Source organism: Styela clava, chromosome 13 (assembly GCF_964204865.1).
Source record: "Styela clava chromosome 13, kaStyClav1.hap1.2, whole genome shotgun sequence".
Taxonomy (NCBI): Eukaryota; Metazoa; Chordata; class Ascidiacea; order Stolidobranchia; family Styelidae; genus Styela; species Styela clava.
The window spans coordinates 7187684-7207055 of record NC_135262.1 but is presented as its reverse complement, the minus strand read 5'-3'; the positions used below and the strand labels follow the sequence as shown (position 1 = coordinate 7207055).

General features: G+C 35.9%; 2 protein-coding genes across 3 annotated transcripts; one reads left to right on the top strand and one right to left on the bottom strand.

The window, feature by feature from the left end:
• Window positions 1–824: 824 nt before the first annotated feature.
• LOC120332830 (sperm-associated antigen 1-like) lies at window positions 825–10710 on the top strand. 2 transcript variants are annotated; one of them, XR_013479904.1, is made up of 9 exons: window positions 825–1094; window positions 2208–2350; window positions 3661–3833; window positions 4435–4595; window positions 5403–5508; window positions 6285–6394; window positions 6801–6944; window positions 7339–9773; window positions 9834–10710. XR_013479904.1 is itself a non-coding variant. In XM_039400148.2 (8 exons), exons 1-8 carry the CDS (start codon window positions 1005–1007, stop codon window positions 9703–9705), a joined length of 3294 nt encoding a protein of 1097 aa, XP_039256082.2. In that variant the 5' UTR covers window positions 825–1004; the 3' UTR covers window positions 9706–10710. The 2 variants fall into 2 exon arrangements, 1 of the variants encoding a protein (XP_039256082.2); XM_039400148.2 differs by having other exon boundaries at window positions 7339–10710.
• A 1015-nt stretch (window positions 10711–11725) lies between these two features.
• LOC120332837 (26S proteasome non-ATPase regulatory subunit 11-like) lies at window positions 11726–18921 on the bottom strand. Its single transcript, XM_039400156.2, has 13 exons — window positions 18597–18921; window positions 18103–18191; window positions 17374–17511; window positions 16937–17066; window positions 16157–16225; window positions 15925–16050; window positions 15351–15495; window positions 15208–15268; window positions 14727–14789; window positions 14178–14303; window positions 13536–13571; window positions 13310–13361; window positions 11726–12470 (listed from the first exon to the last, which is right to left on the bottom strand). The coding sequence occupies exons 1-13, from the start codon at window positions 18679–18681 to the stop codon at window positions 12328–12330; spliced, it is 1263 nt and encodes a 420-aa protein (XP_039256090.1). The 5' UTR covers window positions 18682–18921; the 3' UTR covers window positions 11726–12327.
• Window positions 18922–19372: the final 451 nt, after the last annotated feature.

Here is a 19372-nt window from a genome sequence, read left to right as displayed (position 1 = left end):
TGAGACAAAAACAGGATAATTGGGCGCAGCACAATGGCAAATAATAAACTAACCCTTTGCACTTAGCATCAACTTTTCTGCGTTTTGTTGCCATTTGCTTAAATATAATTAAATTATGTGCTCATTAAACGAGTAATTGCGAATTATATAATTGTTAGGTTATGATATAGTTTAGTCTAAAGAATATATTTGTCAAAACGGATGTTTTGTTACTAACCAAGTTAAAACCAAATTTCGATGTTTTAGCTGAAATAGCTCATGGTATGAGATTGCGAGTAAGTTTAGTTTTGGCACGAGGTCTATTGTTTTCCACGGCTGTGTTTGTAACACTGTGGCGCGGCGGTGTGGCTCAACGGGCTAAGCGTTAGGAATACGCTCGCCACCGCACCTCTAATTACTCTGCGTGGGTTCGCAGGTTCGAATCCCATGCAGAGATGGTTATGTGCGAGAGGATTGCTGGACTCCTCGCCGTCGTTGGGTGGTTCACGTGACCGCTGGTCGGTTACGGCCTCCTCCACCACCAAGTCCATGCTTCCGAAAACAAACAATATACATAATCCCATACTCGACTTGGAACGGTAACCGGACGAGAGGCCATGGTTCGCCATATGGATAAGCCGTTTATCGGCTTTCCTCTCCCCCGGGATAAATATGTAAATCCTATCCTAATTAAGTGAAGCGTCGCGGGCCGGGTCCGGCCCGCGGGCCATAGATTGCCAACCCCTGCCCCACATGAACTGATACCGTAACGGCGTAACCGAACGAAAGGCTATACTAATGCCATATGATTGCGCCGTCTTATCGGTTTTCCCTCCCCCGGGTACAAATAGAAAAAATCATATCCTACCTATAGATACGATTTCAAGTTGTTTCGTAACGTTGCTATGTAAATTACGAACGAACCACGCTTCAGTGAATCCGTATGAGGAACCGTTCGATTTTCGTAATCTCGGAGTAGTTTCTCGGTTTTTTTGTGCTGACTGTTGCGATTTTTCACCGGTGCCATGGCTGAAAGTGTTATATTGCCTCCTGAAAAAGATATCACCGTCGACAAACTTGATTACGCATATATAGGAAAATGCTCCAACGAAAAGGTAAATAAGCTGAAAGCATAGGATAATATGGTAGTCTACCGGTAAACTTATAAACTGTTGTGCCGCACAGACGTAGACTGGTAGAGAAGTCTCGGTATAAACAGATACCGGTACTCACATAGTGAAAGCCCATTTGCGTGATGCGTGTGTTTAGCTCTGCCATAGATATTTATAATGTTTACCATTGCCAAATTGATCGATTTTCTACACGGGAGTGAACAGTAAAGAAAAACATTTATAAAAAAAATTTGACAAGCTGATTATGGTATCTGATTATAGTTGGAGCCAAATTGCTCAACTTAGGTTGCCAGAATTGTGTGCATGAAGATATGGGCTAAACCACTTTATTCCCTAAATTAGTCCAGATTGTGATAAATATAAAAAGATACCGGTAACAGTACAAGTAAGTATAATTAAAATAAGTCACGGTAGGACAATAGGGTATGGGAATATAGGGTTTAGTCAAGTAAACGCCGTAACTGTTTAGAATAGGATTTACATATTTAAATAACGCCTCACAAAAATGTGATGCTCAAATAACACCCAACAAAAATGTGATGTGAAATTTTGTGTAAAAAGATCGAAATTACACCCGTATAGGCCGTATTGTCTTAAAGTGTCGCTGTCGAAAATGCGTAAAGTTGGACAACTTACGTGTCATCTCGTGAGTCAAGTTGTTCGTCTCCCGCTTGTCCCATGCATTTAGTGTATTGTGTTGGCGCAAGACGGACTTTTATTTTTGGAAAAAAAAGAAAATTTGACAATATAAAGACATAGGAAGTAAGATTGTTGTTTCACAGAATCACTTCGAAATTAATATGAAATATTCATCAAAACCTTTGTTTAATATTTTCATGTGTTTTTCTCTATTTGATCATTGTGAATGAGGTGCCCACTCGGGTCACTACTGACTGCGGATCAGCCTGAAATTGTTCACTCAGTCAGTCAAGGGTGTGATTTGATGTTTAGAGAGTCGCCTCGTCATGATGGAACCACCAATTTTTTTTTCAATTTCTGTAGAAAATTTATGGATTCCGTTTTTTCGGGTTACCCTGTATTCTACGATTATGATTAAGTAGTATAGTCTCTGTTCATGATCCGTTTATCTAACAGGAATTGGAAAGAATACTCAGAACTTTAAAGTCTGGAAGAGATGGTTTTTATCCTGAGTTAATCTCTTGCTGTGAAAAGAAACTAGAATCGATAAATCCGAATAATAGAGCACTGAGAAAACAACAACCGGTACTGAGTGCCAGGTAAGCCTCGTTTATATATTTTTGTATCTGTATTGTTTCTTTTATTCCATAGTACAGTACGGCACACTATACAAACAGGTGACATTGTCCCGTTTCCGAGAAACCCATTTTACAGATGATCGGACACCCCTCCTTTGGGAGACGTCTGGACATTGTTGTCCCTCAATATCGGTAGTAATACAGTATAATGAAGTTGCGCAAAATACTACAAAAAAGCGCAATTTAGTAACGTCATCATTGAATTCCTTGGGAAAAGTTAATCCGATTTACCGAAGGAAAAAAATTTTTACCGTAGCATTCGAGAGTTTTTAGAAAAAAAGGGCAATTTTGGTCATGTGACAGCCGCGATTAATTTAGAATATTATTGAGACAAGCATGGAGTGATATGAAGCATCTGACGTGGTCCCAGACGCCCCTCGTTTGTGACACACATAGAGTGTTTGTTTTATTGAGCCAAATGGAGGGAAATTCCTGGAATTTGGATAGTGTGCTGTACTGTAGTACAGTGTTTCCCAAACTTTATGGGCCGTGGGCCCCTGTTTTAGAATATTATTTTTGACGGACGGACCCCCAGGAAGTCTCGACCTGTATTTTGTCATCAAATTGGTAAGACCTGAAAACGCTGCCTCACACATGTAGGTTTTTCTGATTGCCCTTTCTGACAGCAATTTTGTCTGCAACTTCCAACAAAATATGAAACAGCTTTAAATCAATCATTAAAGATTGATCAGACTCTTTTTATATCGTTGCGGACCCGCTGTGCATGTATCACGAACCCCCAAAGGTCCGCGGACCCCAGTTTGGGAAACCAACCCTGCCATAGTACATTAGTAGAAATTAAAAATGATTGACCAGTTTGGTTTGTTCCTAACATAAACAATATATAAACCCTTGATGATATTTTGTAAATCAATATTTGTGCTTTAGCGTAAGACTCCAAAAAAACTTCACTATTGTTAACATTATATTTGCTCAGTTTTAATAATCACCAATATTATGTGTATTGCACGAACTTCTTTCTAAGTAGGATATAAAATTTATTTGGGATTTTTTGGCATATACTGTTGTGATTGTATAATAGCATATTTGTATAGCATACTTTTAACAATGAATCATAAGGAACTATGACTCGTTATTTCAGAGAATTATAAAGACTTCCTAAAATCAGTCTCCCATGGCGTTGAAAAGTCCAGCAGCACTCTCTCACATAATTATATCCCAATGTGATTCGAACTGACGAATCCACACAGGGTGATCAAAGGTACAATGAAAAGCGTGTTTCTAACGCTTAGTATTATGTTCTGGTTTAGGGATCTTGAAGAAGAAGAGCGCCAGAATCTTATAAATAGTATGGAAGAATGGGAAGGGCAAATGTCGAATCTTGATCAAAATATTTTGGGTCCTAGTCGAGACAAACCACAATTGAATGGTTTTGGTGATCATGATAAATTACCACCTGTGAGAGGAACTCATGTTTTAAAAGGTAATTAATGTTGAGAGAAAGTTTTATTTTTTCAGATTTTCAAGTTTTTTCGAATGTAAAACCTTTCAGCTTTTGTAATATATATAGTATAAAATTAATTCTTTTTGAATCTTCTAAATTTTTAGGAAAAATAGTTTTGTGCATTACCAAATAATCTACCAGTAATAGTTTATTATACTAGCTTTACACTTAATAGTGCATTATAGTACAGATATTATATACATTTTCTATGAAACTAAATAATGAATTTTACAATATAGAATAATGCTTATATAATGCTTATAACTATGGTACCGGTGAGTACTAGGTTTTATGAAGAATTTAGAATACTACCAGTATCAATAGAAAACTAGAACTTTTCATTTTCACGATTGTCACACAGAATACAGAATACGAAATTAAATTTCTATCATTTTACAATAATTGCTGCAAATTTCTTCGTTCAACATGACCCAATTTCGAATGTATTCCATATTTAAAAATATTAATCGGAGTTACAATGGCAAGCTTATCAAGATATGCAGACCGTTCTTGGGAGGATTGCAGACTACTTACTCACATGGGACGATTCATTTCATTGATGTCTTACTTCGTTTCTTAGGAAATCAAAAGAAAAAAGTAGAAGCTGGAGATGGTAAGAAAGAAAATCCGGATCGAATTAAAAGTTACGATTATAAAGCTTGGGATAAATATGATGTCGATAAAGAATGTGAGAAAGTTGATGAGCAAGTAAACGATAATGAGAAGAATGTGCCTGAAAGAGTAAGTTTGTCTTTCAATTGATTTTCAGAATTTCAAACCTTGTATAGGAATGGGACCATAGGGTTCCATTACATTTGAACCCATGACAATTGCACCTGCATACTATTGCACCTATGGAAATTATTTTTGTTTTTATGGATATTTGAACCCATACTAACCCTGACCCATGGGTTTTTTTAGTACCCGCATATAGATTGAACCCGCGGATATACACATGGGTTCAAATGTACGTTCACCAGACAATAGGGATGGCAAGCCATTGGCTCGACGGTCGCATGTGGTTTTTTTTTTCAGGGAACCAACATTATAATGATAAAAAATTAGGTTGAAAAGCTGGGCGGTAATATTATCTAACAAAAGTAAAGTACCATATAGTGGATGGTTTCATGGAAGTTTACAAACTGTGACATTATTATAAGCCAGTGTAAACCCAAACGTTGTGAATCTGTGACCGAAATTCTCATTTATGAGATAAAAATATAATGTGTGATCTTTATTAAAAAAAAATTTCATCTTAGGACTGAGATTTGGTATGGAATTTCATGACCTAAAATGAAATTTTTAGAAGTTAGAAAATTGAAGATTTTATTGGGGAATCAGGCGGTATAAATATTTTTGATTTAATTTGATTTGCTCAGAAATTAAAAGTGGAATATTGTCATAAAATTACAACAAAAAATAATTCTATCAAAGAATTCTGAAGACTTGAAAATGGATAGCCCAAACAATAATAACAAATAAATTTTAATATATTTCTGCTATATGCAAGCATTTAAATAATTTGAATAAGTGAATTTTTCAAAACAGAACATTGAAATACCGAAGGATATTGATGTAAGTGGCCTGACTCCTCTTGAAAAAAAAATCAAGGCAACAAGAGAAAAGGACAAAGGGAATGAGGCATTCAAGTCAGGTAAGTCACTAATAATCATACATGAACAAAGATCTATAAAAGACATTAAGGCAAGATATATTGTCAATATTGGGTATATTTTCTCTAAACCCTAAGTTGCGAATCCAGTCGAATCACGGGTCATCCGAGTTCTCGAGTGGAGTCTATAACCGAGTCAATCATTGAGTAGGTACCTAAAAAGCCCGAGTCAAGAATCAAGTTGAGTCGCAGGTCATCTGAATTCTCGAGTCGAGTGTGAAATCAAGTCAATTACTGAGTTAAGTCTCAATGAATCCGCCTTATTTCATTTGGCTGACTCTTGTCACTTCGAGTCTTTGATTAATGGGGACTCAACCTCCCCAACACTGTACATTGTATGTTGAATCGGTACTCCCGTAGTATGTGTATCAGATTAGGGTTAGGCCATATTTTTGTACCGATTTTTCTTTCATTTTAGTTCTATTACGAGTTCGGGGACTGTCTATGTTAGCCAAGTGATTATAACCCTGTCCATAGGTTTAAGTCCCTTTACACAACTTGATGTAAAGTAGGCGATCAAAATCAGTCACCTCCATATTGGTACACATACTCCTGGAGCGCCACATATACTACTATACTCTTAATCCGATTAGGAAGATATTGGTCGTAGAGTACACGATTTTTGGTCATCAATGAAACAAATCCATAGTTCCAATTTAAAAGTAGTAGTTATAAAACCTTTGAACTCGAAATGGATAACATTTTTCAACTTATTATAAGTATTTTCAGTATGTATTTAATAGAAATATTTCTTTCAGGTGACTACGAGGAAGCACTATCATACTATTGTAGAAGCATATGTCTACAACCCATTGCTGCTTCATTCAATAACAGGGCTCTTGTATATCTGAGACTAGAACAATGGAAGGTATGTTGAAGAGTCTGGGAGCGGAAATATATGAATAGAAATCGTGTATGCCAGAGGTTCCCAAACTTTTTGCTGATGTGGTGCCAAATTATCAGGAAATAAAACTCGTGTCACACTTACACGAGAAAAAAATGCTTCTTTTAAATAAAACTCCATTTTATTATTGTTAATGTGTACTTCATGCGTTTTAGAGTTTAAATATGAAAACTTGATATGGTGTATCATGTTTTTACATAGCAAATTTTACCGATAAAATAGTGATTTTAAAGTTCTTCTCAGTTGAAATTTTGTGATTTGGTGGTAGGAGCAAAAAAAGTCAGCATCAGGAAATTGAAGTTTCAATTTTTTTTCAGTAAATTTAATCCAACTTTTTATAATCTCACTCTCGTATATTTTTGATTCTCAGGAAGCAAAGGAAGATTGCAACACTGTGTTGTCAATTGAAGGTGAAGGAGAAAATTTAAAAGCAATGCTTAGGAGAGCAAGTGCTTGCAAGGCTTTGGAATCTTTCAATGAAGCAAAAGCGGATTTATTGTTTGTGTTAGACAAGGTAAATTGTTTTTATTAGTTGGCATACTTGACTTTAGGAAAGGCCTCGGCAGTGTGGCTCATCGTGCTAAGAGTTAGGAATATGCTCATCATCGCACCACCCAGGTTTGAACCCTGTAGGGATAATTATGTGCTAGAGGATTGCTTAACTCCTGGCCGCCATAGGGTTCACGTAACCGCTTGTCAATTACGTCTTCATGCATCTAAAACAAATAACTAGCTAACTAATCCCATACCTATCATGACCTGGTAACCAAACGAGAGGCCGTGGTTCGCCAAATGATTATCTCTTCTTCGGGATAAATATGTAAATCCTCTCCTATCCTAAAGTTGAACTGATTGTAATTATTTCAAAATGGAACGATCTTTTTACATGGTATTACTGTTTTTATCAGGAACCAAATAATGCAAGAGCTAAAAGCATATTGAAAGATGTTGAAAAATTGGAAAAAGAGAAAGCACAAAAACAAGAAGAAGTGAATCTTGGGACTGATGAAGATGTCTCCCTCAAATCAGGAAAGAAAATGACCATCACTGAAGTGGAAGGAGAGTCAGAAGAAGATGAGGCAAGAGAATCTTCTTCTTCTACCAAAATTGATGAAGATTCCACCAAATCAGTGGAGATTGTAGAATCACCACAAAGTCAAGTTGAGAATTCTCCTTCTGCTAAAGTTGAAGAGATTGTTACAAATACCACTCCAGTTGTACCAACGTATCCTCCAAAAATTGAAGAATTAAAAGCAAAAGCAGGAGACTTTTTCAAATCTGGTCGCTACTCTGATGCATGTGAACAGTATTCCGAAGCTATTGATGGCTTATTGTTAATTATGAAAGACAATTCTGATCCAGGGTTCGATTTAGGCTTGGCCATACTTTATAATAACAGAGCGGCATGTTGGCTCAAACAAGGTAACGATAGGGCTTGTGTTACTGACTGCGAAAAAGTTTTGGAAATCAAAAAATGGGATGCGAAAGCACTTATGAGAAGAGCTTCTGCTTATGAGCATATGGAAAAATACGGAAAAGCCTGGATCGATTTCAAATCTGCACACAGTATGGATTTAACCAATACTCTGGCTCAGGATGGAGCAAATAGAATTGCTGGTCATTTGAGAGAATTGTATGGACCGAAGTGGAGAGAAAAAGTCCCAAAAGTGTCAAGCTATCCACATCATGATTCTGGTGCATTCTTAGGACAAAATATCATAGTTAAAGACGGTGAGCCTACTAAGACCACCAAATCTGATGTTCCCAATGAATCGGAACCAACAACTATCGTTGATAGTAATTTAAAAGTGCAAGTGCCTGAGAACAGTAATGTTATTCCTGACGAAAGTGTCGAAGATGAGAATTCGTCTACCGTTCAACCACGTTTTGAAGAAAAACCTATTGAGAAGGTGTCTGCAGTTCCGAAATCGAGTGAACCAAAAGTAGTGAATACAAAAAGTACGAATCAAAAACGAAAGCGGAATAAATCGAAGTCGAAATCACCAAAGAAAAAAGAAGAATTAGAGAAACAGAAACAGGAAGAAATTGAAAAAGAAGAAAAGCGAATGAAAATTCGTCGGGAATTGTTTGAAAAACTGAAAGCAGAAGGGAATGAACATGTAAAAAAAGGTGACTATTCTTCCGCTATCGATTGCTATACTAGATGCATTAAAATGTGTCCCAAGGAACCGGCAAGCTATACAAACAGAGCGTTGTGTTTTTTGAAACTGAAGAAACACATCTCTGCTGTCAATGATTGTACAGAAGCGATAAAACTTGACCCTGTTAATGTGAAAGCGTATTATAGGCGATCTCTCGCACGAAAAGCCGAAGGATTTTTCAAAGACGCTGAGCGAGATTTAAAAAAATTACTTGAAATTGATCCAGCCAATAAAGCAGCAACCTCTGAATTGGATGCAATCAAAAAATCAGCGTGGGATGAAGCTAGGAAAAAAGCTGGGGTCGCCCCCACTCAAGATAAACCCAACCGTGTCGCTGTACCCAAAAAGAAGCCTCTAGTCATTGAAGAAGTAGACAGTAGTAGTAGCAGTGACGAAGGTGAATTTATTCTCCCTACTGATAACGATGGAAGAAACAAATCTAATGACGATGATCAACCAATATCACAAGAGAGCGATAAAACTATAGTATCAAATCAAAATAAACCCAATAAGAAAGTTACTGATAACGAGGGTGCTGATAACACAAACATTCCAGACAAGGAGGTCACCAGTAAGACAAAACTTCCTAATGAGAAAGTCACTGATAAGGAAGAGACTGATAGGACTGCTAAACCTTATGATAAGAAAGATGACACAGAACAAATCGAGCAAAAGCGAAGTGACGAAAAAGTGCCGGTTCCACAAACAAGATCGTCACCATCCAAAACCACTACTCTATCACCTTTTGATTTTGGGGCGCAATGGAATATCGTTACCTCTAAATCTGATCTCAACGCTTATAAAGCCATCCTAGATAAAGTTACGCCAAAAGATCTTCCAGGAGTTTTAAGTAACAAAATTGATGACCATGTGATTTCTACCGTAGCCAAAGTAGCCCTCAACCACCTCGAACAAGAAAATGATCCCCAACGTGCCTTCGAAATGATGAAAAATTTAACAAAAGCACAAAGGTTTTCTATGGCAGCTATGTTTCTATCAGACTCTGATAAAAGCACACTTCGTTCCACTTTTGAGGCGTTGTCAAAGCGTCATGATTCTTCAAATTACAATCAAAAAGAATTGGATGATTTACTGAAAATTTATGGTTTATAACATATTGTATTGAAAGCCAGAATCGGCTATTTATAGAAATTACAGTAATCTTTTCAAAGTAGACGATGGTTGAAGATTTTTAAATAAAATTTCGAACTGGAACTAAACAAATGCTAATTCTCTGACAGACTGAGAGTTGAAGAATCTGAGTATGCTGGATTGTATAGCTTTGTCCCAATTCTAATAACCCATCTTGCATATTTTATTATTATGGCTGTGAAAAAGCAGTGGTAAAAGTCCCTAAATCCAGGTTGGGTCACAAGTCATCAAGTCTCACTGGCAATAAGTTGTGTAGGAGTTATTTCCTTCAGCTAACACAAGGCATTTTAATTATTTGGCAAATGGTGACTCGTTTCTTGTCAACATCCTCTTTTTTTTGCTGTTGTTTTAACGTCACTCTCTGTAATATTTAGATAATTTATGGCTCGAAAAGTAAAAGTATAAAAAAAGCAAAAAAAGATTCAGTACTGTTATGAGTCTATGACTATTCTCAGTCAGTTTAGCATAATCACAATATTCATGCGTACCCTGGATGGATAATAATGAAATTAATACAGCGATTTTGGGAATAATGGCCCTCGCAACCAAGATTTCTTACTAAACAGTGTTTACTTGTACAAAGTCTTATTTGGAGTGAACAGCATTAAAAAATCCTGGCTTTGACAGGCTTTCAAAACACCGTATCTATCTTCTTTAACATTCAAAATATTGCAAATACCAAACAGCTTTCCAATCATTATCTATATTAAATAAATACATCAAATAATCTCGTTTCCACCATTATCTATCATATTATTTGTAAGCGATAAGTGTCCATTTCAATTCTTCAGACTTGAGCAAATGTAATATTTTTTTCTTATCCTAGATACATTGTATTAGCATTAATTAATAATTTTCTGTGATTATTAATGTAATATTTTGTTTTACTGTTTGATTTTCTAGTATGTACTATTTCACGAACTTAGTTCTTGTTGTTCCATTTCCTTAATATAGTGAAGGATTGAATTTTTTGTTGTAAAATCGTATTTGTACACTAGCAGGAACTTGATCGTTAGGCTTGTCAGCGTGGTATGCATAGGGGACATAACATTTCCGAAGTGAAGACCATAAATGATCTTCTTCGCCATGCAGCGCACAATTCATAAAACTAGCGTCAAGGAGATAAATTGATAGAACTTCACCTATTTCAAGACAAGGTCGGGGCTGTGTAGTCTTGGGTATCTAATAGACTTCAGACCCGGGTTTAAAAATTGTTCATACAGACAGCGGCTTCTCGCCTGGAGAATCTGACCCCAACTCCTTATGCAAATCTTTTTTAACAGACGATTGTAGGAATGCTTGGACGACACAGTTATTCATAGTTTTTGTAGGAAATTTGGTAGCCTGCTTGGCGGGCACCGGAACTTAGTATGTGTACCAGGTTAGGTCATAACTTCAGGTACATTTACTACGGGAGTCACTTGGCTGGTTCCCGAACTTGTAACAGAACTCAAATTAGGAAAATTTGAATGAAATTATGGCCTAACCTGGTACATATACTACGTTCCGGTGTCCGCCATCTTGGTTCACATACTACGAGAATACCGAAATTTTTGAATGTATATTAAAGATCAGAAATTCAGACTTTTGCGCTCTAGAGCTCCGATAAATACAGGCATGGTGGTCATGTTTACATTGAACTGAATAGGACAGTTCTCCAGGATATTAGGGCATGGTGAGGAAAAATACTTGCAAACCTAAAATGCTTTTGAGAATTGGCATTCAAAACAACCTTTCCTAACCAAAATTAGTGCTCTAAAAACAGGCAGGAAAAGTAGTATCGTACTTCTATTAATCAGACAAACACAAGCTGGATGGTCCAAGCTTGTATATCACCAAGATGGCGCACAACCTGAACTCAGGTTGTGTACCAGGTTAGGGTTCAGGTTATGCGACATCTTGGTGCGCATACTTCAGGAGCACCGAAAGAAGACCTATTTATTTAGCCACTTTTACTCCAATCAGCCAACATACATCACAATTATATTTGAAAAATCCTTTATTAACATGGCATCATACAATACGCTTGTCTAGTGACCTTCGTGTATGAAACAAATTTCAGGACAACCAGTCTGTACATTTGGATCGAACTTGATAGCATTGAGAACATCTTAAACTACGTTTAAAATCAGAAATACGGTAGCACAAAGGAATTTTTTTAACAAAAAGAACTTTTTTGTTTGTTTGAAGGTTATTTACAAAATCGCGATACTTAGGTGACACCATAATAAAGTATAGCGATGGTATAAACAATGTTCCATTGCTTAATTTATGAACTTTTTTAAGAGAACTTATACGTTATTCCTAAGACTTGGTTATGAGATTTGTTACTTGCCCACTATATTAATGTGAAAGCAGCAATTTCAACTAGCGAAATGAAACGGCACCAAAATTGTAAAAATAGAAAATAATTGGTTGCAAGAATGTTTCTTCATTTCTACAAAATTGGCAGATTGCTGATGTTACAATTCAGGTAATCCTTAAATGTACTGAATTTTTGACTTAATATTCAAAGTTCAAAATAAAAGGAAGGAATAGTTGCAGAGGACTTCTAAAGTTCTGTAATATTTATGCATTTCTTCTTTATGTAAGTTTTTTTGCTTTTTGATAGAGACTATCTACGACGAGTGACATTCCGCTTATCACTTCCAGAGAGGTTTCGTAAGTTTTGTCGACAACTGGTTCGTCAAAAAGAATCAGGACACCTTCGCCTTGTGACAGGATACCTATTAAAAATGGGATTTTGTATGAAAATTGTAAAATAAAAACATGGATACCAGAAAATTAAATGTTTTCAAAATGTATACATAGTTAGATTTAACAATCGGTTCTGCGATAAGTAGGACTGGCCTTAAGCCACTGCAACCTATATGGTCATGCACTGGAACATTGCCTACGAAGAAAACATAGTTTCAATGACACAAGACAGTAATTGCATTACTTAACTACAGGCAAGTTTTGTGGAAGTTACTTTAATTCTAATTATGAAAAGTGATGAATTGTAATGAAGAATTTGTTTTTTTCATAAAAAATATTTTTCCTAATTTTTCGTTACCATCCCGACCTCTACTCAAATCGGGCCCCACATTTTGAATAGCGCTCAATAACGAGGCAATAAGTATAGGAAGTGTATTTCAATACACTGGCTCAGTTTGAGGTCGTGATATTCTGCACAAAATTGCAGTGCATGGTTAGGCAAAAGGTATTATTGAATTTACACAATATTTCATACAACTTCTGGTAGTATACAGCATGCAACAATAAACTGTTTGATGTATTCATTCATTTGATCTAGACTGGTAACTGAACTGGACTGGTCCTTGGCAGTATTTATAATAACAAGTTTCATCAGCACACACATAATGCTAAAGTGCTGTAGCACTACAGAAGACTATTCTATGTAATTCATTTTGCTATACGCTAGAACAAATCTATTTTTGTAGTATTGTGTCTGACAGAGGTGAGACATTTTCAGACCAAGTTACTGGTAATACGCCTGTTTTAAAACTTAAGTGTGATGGAAGGTTACATTTGTGCTAAACTCAGAAAAACCTAAATTGTTTACCATGAAACTTTTTATCCAGAATCATTTGTGATAATTTCTTTTCCACTATGCTCTGTGAAAATAATAATTTGTGTAAAAAAAATAGAATAATATGACTTATGAATTAAAATTTTACAATAAATGCTATTTTTATCATAGCTTGACTGCAGAATGTATCAGTCTGCATTATGATTAAATAAAGATGTACCATCATTTGTAAAAATATTCATTCGTGTGAGAAACTTACCAGTGTGATGTTTATGATGCTTGCTATGTGTGCAACCTGAAAACAGTCAGTCAGTCAGTATTCACATACCGAAAATACGGAAGTATACAAACAGTAAGATAGGATAAAAAATAATGTGTTTTTGCGTGAAGGGAGACGCGATTAACCAGTCATGGTTATCAAGCAGGGTCACCTATAAAACAAGTAGGATTGGGACGGGTCTAGTATTACACGGATTCAACGAATTCGAGTAATAGGTCATGGACTCGAATCAAATTCTCCGAATCTGTGACGTCACAATGGAAACGACGAAAAACAACGAAGGCGTCAATTGATAAAAACGAAATGAACTGAGGACTCGGTAAAAATGACGTGGACGTGAAATCGAATCCGAGTCTGAAAAATGCGTGGATTCGACTCGAATCCGAATCTCGGCCCATCTCTAAAAACAAGTCAAAATCTAAATATTTAACGACTGCCAAAATATACCAATTATTTATATTTTACTACATTTTCCCACCAGCGCAAAGACAATAATGACGGAAGAGAGCTGATCTCACGCAGCGTTGGAAGGTCACTAGTCACAAATGATAACGAGACCAAATCTGAATGAACATTTTCATATAATAGATTGATATACCAGTATAATATACTCCAACATACCTGCACTCTAGAGAAAGGTTCGATAATTCTGAGAAGATTTTGTTCCAGCAAGTGATCGTATAATTTATCGAGATGAGCACAGATTATTGGATCGGCTTTTAACTCTTTTTCATAATCATTAAGAGACTAAAAAACGAAAGATTTGATTTAATTTTTCTTGCTAAACTTTGCCACTGTTGCATAGATTATGAGAAATTTTACTGACTACAATTTGGCATCATGTTTTTACCGAAATTAACATACATGTTGAATACAGGGCAGAATTGTAGGGTAGACGCAACGACCTAGCACAACGTCTCCCAACCGGGAGGAATTAAGCTTTGTATTTGCTGTACTGTATAATGGAGTTTAGTTCTTCATTACTATAATAATACTTGTTAAGGTGCTCCAGAAGTGTGTGTACCAATATGGAGAAAAAAAAGCTGTCCTTAAAATCAGTGAGGACTCACAATCAAAGGTTGTTAGAAGCAATGTTTTGTGGTGAATCAGCTCATTGAAATGTTTTGATTAATATATATATATAAGCTATTGCCAATATATCAAACTTACAGCTTTTAATCCTGAGATGGATCGGTCATGACTTGATTTTGCAATGCTTTTCATGGCATCAATCTGTAATGAAGTAATATATGGTAATCATTATTCAATGTCACACAGTTTTATGTTAATGTTTATTCATCAATTTCTAATAGAATACGATATTAAAATAATATATTTGATTCGAAAGTGTGTGTGATAACTCAGCTAAGATTTAAATATTTACAACGATTCGACCCTGGGGGCATTGGGTCCATGGCCGTTGGGATCCACAAAAGGACTTTTAGATGTCTATGGACTGCATTTGCAATTTCAGGCAAATCATCATAATGGTCATCATGGCACTGATGGGTAGGAGTCCCTAAATCTCAAATCGAGTCAATAACTGAGTTGAGTCCCACTGACGGTTTGTCGAGTATGAGTCTTGAGTCATTTCGTTAAGATGAATCAAGTCGAGTAAATGACTCCTTTGAAAAAATAAAACTCCTCTCACCTCTCTTCCTGCATATTTCAATGCCAATTTCCCACTGATGATCGATTGTACATCTTCGGGGCTGAAATGAGACACAATATATATTAGTAAGGTATAGGCGCTTACTGGTATATACGTTTTCATTAATTTCAATACAATTGTACCTTTTCAGCATTATCTTGCAAAGAAGCATGTATTTTAAAGCTGACACTGCACGTTTGCTCTCAATAGAGTCGTATCCCTCAAATGCTTCGTAGAAATATGAATACGCTGTTTTCCAATCTTTTTCACTTGCAGCATGTAAGATCCCTTGATAGAAATGTATATTCAATGATTCAATATTGGCTGCACTTATTAATAACTGTATATAACCAAGGACACCCATGCCTAATTATTGATATAATGCTTATTTGCGCTGCTCAGTTCAGCATGGTCTACCCAATTTGTTACACTCTGGGTGAGGGGGAACATGGGATCCAAACGCAAGATGTGTATAATTAGGTCTAGCGCTTTGATTGCTAGGCTATCACACCTACTTCTATCACATAGTCTAGTATTAACCTCATTGGCCAAATGTATGAGCGTTAGTGACTGGTCTAGTACAAGCTCTGGACTTGGAAAAGGCTTTCACATTTTGTTGCTTTATTAAATAATGTTTAAGTTCCCTTCCATTACACTTAAAGACAAAATTTGTATTCTAAAATAAACTCTATTTACCATTCACATTTAAAAACTTACCAGATTGAAGGTCGAGGGCTGCTTGCATCTTAGGTGGACAATAAATGGAATTTGCAGTTGTGCGGGCAGATGTGAGAGCGGCTCTGGCTTTCTGGAGATTTCCAAGAGCATGGTATGTTCTCGACTCTACAAGAGCATATTAACATTATATTAACAAGTATTATTCACATAAATCTAACAGTAACTGTTTTGTTTCAGAATAAAAGTATTGTTTTCTGAATCTAAAACACACCTGTTAGTTGTACTTCCACCAAGAGTTGTTTATCATCCAATTTCTTTAGTTCTCGAAGTAGAATAGATCCTATTAATGAACAGTTATAGCATGTTATTACCATAACAGTAACTCAAGCACAAGTTTTATAGATTCACTGGAATTCATCCATAACTGGCTTCATTTTTAAAAAAATGCAACAAGAGCAAATAAACAAAGCACTTTTTATGTAAGAAAGCTAAAATAAACCTGTTTTGGTTATCTATTTCCGAAAACTACCAGAATCAGAATGAAGCTCATTTTGTCTGGCTGTCTAATCTCATGACAAATTTTTAGATCAAATCATTCTTAAAAACTGAAAATAAGAATTTACGACGCTCCAGAAGTATGTGTACCAATATGGAGGTAACAAATTTTGTTCGACCATTCTACATCAAGTTGTGTAAAGGGACTGAAACTTATGGGAAGGGGGATATTCACTTGGCTGTGACAAGACAGTCCCTGAACTCGTAATAGAACTAAAATAAGGAATACCGGAATTAAATATGGCCTGACCCTAACCTGGTACACATACTTCGGGAGTACCGAATTTCCTATATATAATATATTTAAATCATTTTGAGCATTCTTGATCAAAACCGAATTAGGTATGGATCGCAATAAAAAAATGAATTTTATCAGGTAGTTTTTGATGGGTGTTTCGGCAAGAAATATTGTAGTAGCAGCTCATTCATAAATGCCCCTTCCAACTGGAGTTACAAATATGCCAATAAAAAAAACTTTTTCAAAAATCCAATTCACCTAATTTCAAGGCATCCTCATATTGCTCGGTGTCAAAATATAAAGCTACCAATCTTGCTTCGAGTGCTTGTCTTAAAAATGTCCTCTTCTCTTCTTTTGCCCACTCAATGCATTCTTTACATAATTGCACCTTAAAATTTCACAGTCATAAAATAATAGGAAGAAAGAGTATTGGTTCATTGCATCAACCATAATGTCCTAGTGCAGGGGTGTGCAACCTTCAATACAGGAGGGCCAGTGTTGGCATTGCAAGCTCGGGTTCAAATCCCATGCCCATCACCTCACGCAGGGTGTAATAAATTCCAAAAAGTCCATCTAAAAAGAGCAAGTCCTTACATATCATCAGACATCAGCAGATGCTTGTACCGGGCCTTGTTCCGAGCGAAATATGTATTGGGCATCCCGTGAAAAAAAATTGAAGTTTTAAAATATATTACCTCTAATCCAGTGCCGGCTTCCATGTCCAAAAACAGGTCGACAAGAGTTCGAACAAGCTTTGCTGCTTTTGCTTTGCTTATAGACTTTAAAAATGGACGGACTCCTTTGACAAGCCATCCTAATTCTTCTGCATGGCCCTGAAAATAGATTTCTTTGTTAAATACATTGTGTCAAAGTGTTTTTTGTTTTCTTAAATTGAGACTTCTAACATTAATATAATTAATATTTTGATATTAAATAAAACAATTGATAAATTTTCTTGGAAATAATGACAAAAAGCTAACTGCTTAAACAATTACTGCTTCAAGTTTTCAACCATAGTAAGGGAAAGTAAAATAGCTTATTCCTTTACAAAGAAATGATTGATAACATGATAATCGCACAATAATAGGAGTTTCATATTTCAGTATTTATTTCGGGAAAAGAAAAGTCAATAAGATGGCTTAATCATATGGCTAGCCACAGGCTCTTGTCCAGTTCCCAGTCATAGTTAACCAGTTGTTCATTTCAGATGCAAGATCTTGGCGGTGGAAGTAGCCGTAACTGACCAGAGATTACAGAAACTACATAACAATGGTGAGATGTTTAGCTACCCCCTAGCACTCAATTATCACCCTCGGAATTCAAACCTGTGAACCCACAAAGGGTAATCAAAAATGTGATGACAATCAAATAAAATAAACTTATAGTTAGATTGAAAATTCGCAAAAAAAAACTTGTTAAATCACCTCTTTCTGTAAAAGTGATCCTAATTCTAGAATACTTTGTTCTTTCAACTTTATACCTTCTTCATCTGTGCTTTGTACATCTCTTTTCACTGAAATAAGATATTATTTACATATTTATTCAGGGGGAGAGGAAAGTCGGTAAGCTGGTTACTGCAGAAGTTCATCGCCTCATCTGACCAATTAGTTTACAATGTAAGAAAACGGTAAAGTTGGTTATAGACTACCACTATTTATAAAAAGATGAATCAGGAGATCAGGAATCATAGAGATCAGGAGATAACATGAAAATACAGAAAATTGAGAGATCATTTTGTACAGTACGACATGTTTGGTTTCGAGACCAATTGCATGCAGAGATGCAGCTCAACTTGCGAATACTGGTATGAAATTTTACGGTTATCTTATATTCCTGTATTTAGATAGGCTATCTGGATATTTTGATTTAGAACATCATGGATAAAATATACGTTAATTGAGCATGTTAGATTACTTACCAATGTCCTTATATGCATTTATGGCACTTTTATGATCTGGAAAGGTTAAAGCTTGTGCTCGTTCAAGCTCCATAGAAGCGGCCATTCCAGCAACTGGTTAGTAATACTGTGATAAATAAATCCCTTCTTGACAGATGTCTTATCCCAGTATTCTCAGATGTTGAGTAAACCCTATTCGCACTTCTGAAGTAAATATTTGAAAAAATATCCGCAATCTACCTAAGTACAAACAAAGAAGTAGGCACAATTACAGAATTACCGATAATCCTATTTTTTCAACATTATGTCAATGAATAACCGAATTACACTACAAAACGCGAATCTCGTCTGAAAATCACACACACATAGAATGACTAATCAATTCATATGCTTATTCATGGCGTGGAATTAAATACGGGTAACATTGAATATAGTGAATGGCATCGAAACCGGCCGTCATCAATATTAAGTAAGTTTATTTCGACCGTATAATCAGCATACGAACGATACATGAATTATAAAAATAAAGCATGATAAAGATGTCAGAAAAAAACTATATCTAAGTTTTAAACGCGCAAGCAAAATCCTAGTGAATATTTATATAATATAAGAGCACCAATCATTTGTTTATCGGAATATTAAAAATATATCAATTCTGGAGCCAACTTTGAAACCCATATCAATCGTTAAAGGAACCCACTGAAAACAATTCCAATGACGGCTTATCATCGAAATCGGAATTACCAGTATCCGATTCGACAATCGTGTTCTATAATGGGAAAATGTGGAAGTATATC

Excerpts from the sequence above, each read along its gene's own strand:
- LOC120332837 (XM_039400156.2), bottom strand. The coding sequence starts at position 18,681 with ATGGCCGCTTCTATGGAGCTTGAACGAGCACAAGCTTTAACCTTTCCA. Across the intron at positions 14,790-15,207 it reads TGAAATATGCAGGAAGAGAG|ATTGATGCCATGAAAAGCAT; the intron begins GTGAGAGGAGTT and ends ACTTCATTACAG. Across the intron at positions 14,304-14,726 it reads CCATCTCAGGATTAAAAGCT|TCTCTTAATGATTATGAAAA; the intron begins GTAAGTTTGATA and ends TTCGTTTTTTAG.
- LOC120332830 (XM_039400148.2), top strand. The coding sequence starts at position 1,005 with ATGGCTGAAAGTGTTATATTGCCTCCTGAAAAAGATATCACCGTCGAC. Across the intron at positions 1,095-2,207 it reads GAAAATGCTCCAACGAAAAG|GAATTGGAAAGAATACTCAG; the intron begins GTAAATAAGCTG and ends TTTATCTAACAG. Across the intron at positions 4,596-5,402 it reads AGAAGAATGTGCCTGAAAGA|AACATTGAAATACCGAAGGA; the intron begins GTAAGTTTGTCT and ends TTTTCAAAACAG.